This window comes from Microcaecilia unicolor, unplaced genomic scaffold (assembly GCF_901765095.1).
Source record: "Microcaecilia unicolor unplaced genomic scaffold, aMicUni1.1, whole genome shotgun sequence".
Classification (NCBI taxonomy): Eukaryota; Metazoa; Chordata; class Amphibia; order Gymnophiona; family Siphonopidae; genus Microcaecilia; species Microcaecilia unicolor.
In genome coordinates this window covers 110,696-119,520 of record NW_021963253.1, presented here as the reverse complement: position 1 = coordinate 119,520, position 8,825 = coordinate 110,696, and the positions used below count along the sequence as shown (strand labels likewise).

The following is an 8,825-nucleotide window of genomic DNA, read 5'->3' as shown; positions in this document are numbered from 1 at the left end:
CAGCTCCTTGTGACTCTGGGCAAGTCAATTAACCCTCCATTGCCCCATGTCAGCCGCATTGAGCCTGCCATGAGTGGGAAAGCGCAGGGTACAAATGTAACAAAAATAAAATAGATACTATTGGAGATTCTACATGGAATGTTGCTACTATTGGAGATTCTACGTGGAATGTTGCATTCCACTAGCAACATTCCATGTAGAAGGCTGTGCAGGCTTCTGTTTCTGTGAGTCTGATGTCCTGCACATATGTGCAGGACGTCAGACTCACAGAAGCAGAAGCCTGCGTGGCCACATTGGTGATCTGCAAAGGCTGACTTCTACATGGAATGTTGCTAGTGGAATAGCAACATTCCATGTAGAATCTCAAATAGCACCAACAGTGGAGGAGTGGACTAGTGGTTAGGGTGGTGGACTTTGTCCTGAGGAACTGAGTTTGATTCCCACTTCAGGCACAGGCAGCTCCTTGTGACTCTGGGCAAATCACTTAACCCTCCATTGCCCCTGTAAGCCGCATTGAGCCTGCCATGAGTGGGAAAGCGCAGGGTACAAATGTAACAAAATAAATAAAAAAATAATGCTTCAAAATTGGAATAAAAGCATTAATATAAAATATATGTACATTTACAGTAAGCACTAATATAATAATAATAGCATTTAATCAGCATCCTGGCTTTATACCTTTACAAATCTAGAAAATGGGGAGATCCCAATAATTAAGCATGAGTGTGTCTGAATTTTTAGAGGAAAGGCCTCGAGAAGCCCCTAACTTAACTCAGCTTCAGGGGCTGGACTTCTTCATCATTGGCCTGAAAACCTCCATGGATCTAAACAGTGTTGTATGTTAAAGCACTTTACTTAACTTCAATAGTTAGATCAACTTCTCTTGAAAACGACAAAACTACACCGGAATATACTTAGCTTTGTCTGGTGTGGTTTATCTTGCGGATTTTTTCTGCACGTCGGCCACGACCAACCATGGCCATCGTTTCATAGACCTGCCTCAGGGTTCAGTGGTCCGCGTGTGATCTCCACATCGATAGTATTTAAAAGACAAATCCAGCCCCCGAACCTGAGTTAAGTTAGGGGCTTCTCGAGGCCTTTCCTCTAAAAATTCAGACACACTCACGCTTAATTATTGGGATCTCCCCATTTTCTAGATTTTTGTTTGCACCAATAGGGAGACCACCTCCAGTTTCATTTGCTAGTTTTATATCTTTAAAACCATAGGACATACATGCCAGAATAACATACATATGTAATAAAGTCAAAATAGGACATACACCACCAAAACACTACAAACAAACAAAAAAAGCCAAAAATTTGAATAAACTTATACACTTATTTATTATTACTGTTTACTGTAAATGCACATATATTTATATTAATTCTTTTATATTCCAGTTTTGAAGCATTGTGTATGTTTCATTTGAGTCTTCATTTTGCTTTACATGTCATGGTTTTCATTTTTTACTTTAAGTTTTGTATTGTGGTTTGATATCATGATTATGTTTTATATTTGTAATTTTGATTATTATTTTGTAGCCCCTGACGCAACCCCTTTATGGGCGAAACACAGCCTGTGTCAGGCATTGTATTGGTTTGAATTTCTACAATAAAGATTTGTCTGACTGTATCTACTGCTGATCTGCTTTGTACTTTTTGACATTCTGGATCCGAGTGGACATTCAAGGTGTCTGTCCAATAATCAGGCGACACCTGTCCTAGAATGAGGAAGCCTGGACCATGTTCTGCGTTCTGCGTTTCTTCCAGGTCTCTGTTTTCCCTTACTCTGACGCTCTTTTCTGTCTTCCTGCAGATGGTTTTGCTGGCTCGCTGTGAAGGTCGCTGCGGTCAGACCTCTCGCTCAGACCCCCTGGTCTCTTTCAGTGCCCTCCTGAAACAGCCCTTCCACTCCACCTGCCACTGCTGCCGACCTCAAACCTCTAAGCTTAAGGCTATGCGTCTGCGCTGCTCAGGAGGACGCCGGCTGACAGCCACTTACCGTTACATCCTTTCCTGCCACTGTGAAGAGTGTAACTCCTAAGGAACGCACTGAGCAATGGGAGCACTGGTCCTACTGGTAAGCAGTGGGGACGAAAGACCTGACCATCAGTGTCAAAGGAGACCTCACCCTCAGCACAAAGGGAAGCCCCTGGATGGTGAAGTTTTGAGTAATGGAATTTGTCTTTGGACAGCTGCAAATAACCTCTTCGGACTTCAGGAAGCACTTTCTTAGAAGTTCAGTTGACTTTTTCTTTTAAGATTTTGCTGTACATTGTTTCCCTTCCTTGTGGACCCTAATTTCACAGATTTGTGCATTTGGGCTGCTTTGACCATTTAGTGGATAGAGGAGAGCTGGGTAATGATGAAATATCGACTCAGCTGTAGAAGGAAAGACCACTAATCCATGAGGTGGCTGTTGCCTGTCATTCAATTCTCTGGATTGTCTGCTGATAGGTTGCTGGTCTCACAGCTAATTAGTCGAATTTTATTGGGTCAACTGCTGTCAAGACCCAATAGATAGAAACAAGAGGAAATGGTTTTGCAACACAGGGCCAGATACGGAGGGAATTACATTACTGTACATCAGAAATACTTTGCTAGACAAGTCCATGGGCAGGCAGCTGAGCTGAGTGCACCCTCCAGGCTGGCCTAGCCAATAAAGGTCTTAAACCTTTCTGAATTACCTGGCTAATCTTTGATTTCTCCGCCCACTCTAGAGGATCCATTGCACTAGATATGAAGGGGCCAGCTTTGACGGCTCACTGGCTGATCTATGCGCTGCCAGGCGGGAGGGAGTCTTCCCACGCTTTATTCCCATCTGGCTGACTAGAGCTGGGGTGCTGTGGGGGGTAATGTTCACGGTCCCTGGTGCAGAGAATCTCAGCCTTCATACAACATCGTCACCTAGAGGTGGGACTTGGGTCCTCAAGATTTACAGTCTGTGGCCTCTGGCTGAGGATTGATAAGGTAATTTTATAACATGGCGGGAAGGTGCCTTGTATTTCCTATTTTATAAAGATACATAGGTGACTGTGCGTCTTTATGAAATATTAACACAAATCCTGCAGAAATTGTGTCTACACTGAAGGCACGGACATTCAGTAGATGTTAGCTAGTTAAATATATACGTATTTTAAAAATACGTAGGTATATTGTAATGCCATATGAAGTCTTCCCCCGAACGTACCTAGTCTAAAGTTGCTTAGAAGAATGTGCCTAATTGCACTGTGTGGCAGTGGCTTAGCTAGGTGGGGCCACGGGGGCCTTGGCCCCCTCAAATTTGCTCTGGGCCCCTGGTTGGCTGGCGGGGGTCCCCAACCCCCTCTAGCTGAAGACATCATCCAGCACTGGTCTGTGGCGGCATTGCCTGCCCTGCTCTCTCTTCCCCTCACATGCCGGACATGAGGGGAAGAGAGAGCAGGGCAGGCAATGCGGCAGCGCCAGAGACCAGCGCTGGACGAAGTCTTCAGCTAGAGGGGGTTAGGGACTTCCAACAGCCAAGGTATTTAAACAGTGGCGGCGGCAAGGCAGCAGAGAAGGGGCGGTGAGGCGGAGGGGGAACGGTGGTGGGGCGGTGACCCAAATGTGCCCCCCCCCCATTTTGGGCTTTGGCCCCCTCCCATCTTGAGGTCTGGCTATGCCCCTGCTGTGTGGCAATGTTATAGGAGGCCTTCTATTGCGTAAAACAGCCTTTCATGCATGAAAAAGGGTGATGTGACCAAACTAGGCGGAGAGGCTGGTCCTCAGTGAGGGCTCGGGATAGTCTAGAGCCTGTAGAGGCTGGGTCAGATTGTGCTGGGAGCCTAAAAAAATAGGAAGGAATTACTCAATCCATCAGTGTAGAGCACAATTTCATCTCTGTCACTTTGGGGTCCATTTACAAAGGCACGCTGAAAAATGGCTTACGGTAGTGTAGGTGCAGGTTTTGGGTGCGCCGTTCCATTTTCCTGCGTGCCAGGGGCGTAGTCAGACTTTGGCGGGAAGGGGGTCCAGAGCCCAATGTGAGGGGGCACATTTTAGCCTTCCCAGTGCCGCCAACCCCCCCCAACTTTCGACCCCCCCTCCCGCCGCCACTAAACCTCCCCGCCACTGCCAGGTACCTTTGCTGGGGGTCCCCAACCCCCATCAGTCGAAGTCCCCTTCAGCGCCGGTCTGCGAGTCCGGCGCGTTCGCTGATCTGGAACGTGCAGGACGTCAGGACTCACAGAAACAGAATCCAGATCAGCAACACGCCAGAGACTGGCGCTGAAGAGGGCGGTGGCGGGGAGGGTTGGTGGCAGCAGGAGGGGGGGTCGAATGTGGCGGGGGAGGGTCAGCGGCCGGGGGGTGTGAAAGCAGGGGGGCCAGGGCTAAATCTACGAGGGCCCATGCCCCCATTGCCCCACCTAGCTACCCTCTGCTGCGTGCCTGTAAAAAACGCCTTTTTGTTATTTTTGCCAAAAATGGACGTGCGCTAAAATGAAAATTGCCGCGCATCCATTTTGGGTCTGAGACCTTACCGCCAGCCATTGACCTAGCAGTAAAGTCTGACACGATAACCGGGCAGTAATGACCTACGCGAGTCAAATGCCACTTGGCGCGTGTCCGATACGCGCGACCGAAAATAAAAATGATTTTTCAGATGCACATATCGGGTGTGCGCCAAAAAATGAAATTACCGCAAGAGTCACGCGGTAGCTGGGCGGTAACTCAATTTTGGCGCGCATAGACGCTTACGCGGCTTAGTAAAAGGGCCCCCTACTTTGCCTCTTCTGGAAATTGCAGGAATTTAAGTCCTTGGATCAAAAAAGTGTGCGTTTCAAATGTATGCAGGCAAACCTTCCAAACTCATCACACATTTTAGCCAGTAATAAGAGTTGACTCATAAGCCCCTGGGGATCACCTCTATCTAATGCACCGTCCACAGCTCTGCAAGAGAGTTGCCCCCCTCTCCCAGCCTGTCCGCAAACCCATTCAAGCCCAATGGACTCTTGAAATAAATTGATCTTGTTAAAAAGGTTGAGAGTTGGTGTGAGCATTATTTGTCCCTCATGGTTTCCTGTTCCTGAATCCTTTGTCCCGGCATTGAAAGTTGGCCATGCATTGGGACGTCTGTGTGATGGTGACGTTCGTGCATTCGGAGGTATGCTGCTGCTATCCAACCATTGAGAGATATGCATGTTAGTGACGTCCATGCGTCACCCTTCTCTGTTCTTTGGATAGTAAAGTCTTTATCTGGCTTTGTCAGCTGTTACTATTTGTTACAGACAGATGGGGAAGGAAGGACGGAGAGGAGGCAGACACTGAGCACCCCACAAATCCTTATTAGACTAAAAATAAAACATCTGTGGAAGACTCAAGCCCTGCTAAGAGCTAAATGAGGGAACAGCAGGGGAAGGAGGGATCCTGCCCTTTATAGCTCTGTCCTCACTTGTCAACCTGCACAATAGGCAGAAGGAGGGACGTTCGTTCGCAGAGAAAGACAGACAAAAAGAAAACAAAAACAGGCTGATCAGGAGAAATACCCAGAGACTCATATTGGGATGAATGCAAGAAAGTGATAAGCCTTTATTCATGCAACAATAGAAAAAATGTGAAGTCAGGCATGGAAAGGATACCTAGGGGTAAAGATTCAGCCGAGGGCAGAGAGCGTTTTCGTAACCTTCCGGCTTTATGCCTCGTTATTCAGTCCTCCTGAGCCATGTCCGGGCACCTGAACTGAATATCTGATGCAGTTAAGTGCGATGCTCAGCACTGAACTGTCTAAGCGACATTGCATAAAGATAGGACTGTGCTTTATGTGATCTGGTTTGGCCACTTTACTTAGGTGGTTAAGTGCTGAATATTGACATTTAACCAAATAAGTCCCAATACTGCCCACAAAATAGTCCGCTTTCCGTTTAACACAAGAATGTTAAAGTGGTTAGGGTGGCCTAGTGGTTAGGGTGGTGGACTTTGGTCCTGGGGAACTGAGGAACTGAGCTCGATTCCCACTTCAGGCACAGGCAGCTCCTTGTGACTCTGGGCAAGTCACTTAACTCTCCATTGCCCCATGTAAGCCGCATTGAGCCTGCCATGAGTGGGAATGCGCAGGGTACAAATGTAACAAAAATAAAATAGATACTATTGGAGATTCTACATGGAATGTTGCTACTATTGGAGATTCTACATGGAATGTTGCTACTATTGGACATTCTACATGGAATGTTGCTATTCCACTAGCAACATTCCATGTAGAAGGCTGCGCAGGTTTCTGTGAGTCTGACATTTTACATATGTGCAGGACATCAGACTCACAGAAGCAGAAGCCTGCGCGGCCACATTGGTGATCTGCAAGGGCCGACTTCTACATGGAATGTTGCTAGTGGAATAGCAACATTCCATGTAGAATCTCAAATAGTAGCCACAGTGGAGGAGTGGCCTGGTTAGGGTGGTGGACTTTGGTCCTGGGGAACTGTGGAACTGAGCTCGATTCCCACTTCAGGCACAGCAGCTCCTTGTGACTCTGGGCAAAGCACTTAACCCTCCATTGCCCCATGTAAGCCTCATTGAGCTTGCCATAAGTGGGAAAGCGCAGGGTACAAATGTAACAAAAATAAAATAGATACTATTGGAGATTCTACATGGAATGTTGCTACTATTTGAGGTTCTGTTGCTGCTATTGGAGATTCTACATGGAATGTTGCTAGTGGAATAGCAACATTCCATGTAGAAGGCTGCACAGGCTTCTGTTTCTGTGAGTCTGATGTCCTGCACATACGTGCAGGACGTCAGACTCACAGAAGCAGAAGCCTGCGCGGCCACATTGGTGATCTGCAAGGGCCGACTTCTACATGGAATGTTGCTAGTGGAATAGCAACATTCCATGTAGAATCTCAAATAGTAGCAACAGTGGAGGAGTGGCCTAGTGGTTAGGGTGGTGGATTTTGGTCCTGGGGAACTGTGGAACTGAGCTCGATTCCCACTTCAGGCACAGCAGCTCCTTGTGACTCTGGGCAAAGCACTTAACCCTCCATTGCCCCATGTAAGCCTCATTGAGCTTGCCATGAGTGGGAAAGCGCAGGGTACAAATGTAACAAAAATAAAATAGATACTATTGGAGATTCTACATGGAATGTTGCTACTATTTGAGGTTCTGTTGCTGCTATTGGAGATTCTACATGGAATGTTGCTAGTGGAATAGCAACATTCCATGTAGAAGGCTGCACAGGCTTCTGTTTCTGTGAGTCTGATGTCCTGCACATACGTGCAGGACGTCAGACTCACAGAAGCAGAAGCTTGCGCGGCCACATTGGTAATCTGCAAGGGCCGACTTCTACATGGAATGTTGCTAGTGGAATAGCAACATTCCATGTAGCATCTCAAATAGTAGCAACAGTGGAGTGGCCTAGTGGTTAGGGTGGTGGACTTTGGTCCTGGGGAACTGAGTTTGATTCCCACTTCAGGCACAGGCAGCTCCTTGTGACTCTGGGCAATTCACTTAACCCTCCATTGCCCTACGTAAGCCGCATTGAGCTTGCCATGAGTGGGAAAGCGCAGGGTACAAATGTAACAAAAAAAAAAAAATATATATATATATATATCATATATATATAAGAATTGCCATACTGGGACAGATCAAAGGTCCATTAAGCCCAGCATCCTGTTTCCAACAGTGGCCAATCCAGGTCACAAGTACCTGGCAGAACTCCAAAGAGTAGCAAGATTCTAGAATTCTAAAGAATAACAAGATTCCATGCAGAATTTCAAAGTGTAGCAACATTCCATTTAGAACCCCAAAGACTAGCAAGATTCCATTCCGAATCCTAAGTACATAAGTATTGCCGTACTGGGACAGACCAAAGGTCCATCAAGCCCAGCATCCTGTTTCCAACGGGGGCCAATCCAGGTCACAAGTACCTGGCAAGATCCCAAAAAGAGTACAATACATTTGATGCTGCTTATCCCAGAAATAAGCAGTGGATTTTCCTCAAGTCCATCTCAATAATTGGTTATGGACTTTTCTTTTAGGAAGTTAGCCAAACCTTTTTGAAACCCTGCTAAACTAACTGCTTTTACTACATTCTCTGGCAATGAATTCCAGAGTTTAGTTACACGTTGAGTGAAGACCAGTTAAGTGAATATCGGGGGATAACCCCGCACAAGCATTTGAACTGACTGCTTACATTGCTTTGAGTATTAACCTGTTAGAGCCCAACCTTGATCAGCATCTGGTGGGAAATGAGTAAGGATCTGCTGGAGCTCCTCTGATGCTCAGCACAGACCTAAGGCACAGGAGCTTGCAGGGAAAGCATAGATATCATTGTTAGATGACTCCAAATATTATTCTCCCTTCATTCAGTGTATAGCTCTTGCCTCCCTTAATTTCCGCCCCAGCTTCCTCTGTTCCCTGTGGTTGCTAACCATATCCTTTCAAAATGTGCTCAGCGGAATTTCTGTTGAAAAGGGGGGGGGGGGGGGGGGGGGGGGGGGGGGGAAGAGGCAGAAGCTATGGCTCCAAATGGATTCATTTGCACATACTATGACAGTAATGAACCTCACTCCTTGGCCAGGGTATGTGGAATGTGACAGAGCTGTCGAGGGGGCTGACCCACTCAGCGGGAGATAAAGGGCCCGCCCCCAGCTCTGCCCCACCCACAACTCCACTCCATCCCGACCCATTGCTCTGCCCCTGCACAGCTAATTGATGGCCAGTGTCCAGCGGGAAAAGGAGTGGTCTTCCTATCCAGTGCAGCAGGAAACGCCTTCGTAAACATCTTCTCCTGCTGCCGTGGGGATCGGTAGCAGCATGAGATGGTGCGTTTCCTGCTGCCGCTGGACGGGGAGGGCCACTCAGCGGGAGA

The 8,825-nt window shown here is 47.3% G+C and overlaps 1 protein-coding gene across 1 annotated transcript; it reads left to right on the top strand.

Moving 5' to 3' along the window:
- The first annotated feature begins 719 nt into the window (after positions 1 to 719).
- On the top strand, positions 720 to 2,044 carry LOC115459112 (norrin-like). The gene is made up of 2 exons (XM_030188977.1): positions 720 to 836; positions 1,817 to 2,044. The coding sequence occupies exons 1-2, from the start codon at positions 720 to 722 to the stop codon at positions 2,042 to 2,044; spliced, it is 345 nt and encodes a 114-aa protein (XP_030044837.1).
- The last annotated feature ends 6,781 nt before the right edge of the window (positions 2,045 to 8,825 follow it).

Bases quoted from the DNA above. Each gene is read 5' to 3' on its own strand.
- LOC115459112 (XM_030188977.1), top strand. From the start codon at position 720: ATGAGTGTGTCTGAATTTTTAGAGGAAAGGCCTCGAGAAGCCCCTAAC. The intron at 837-1,816 runs GTATGTTAAAGC...GTCTTCCTGCAG, and splicing joins CCATGGATCTAAACAGTGTT to ATGGTTTTGCTGGCTCGCTG.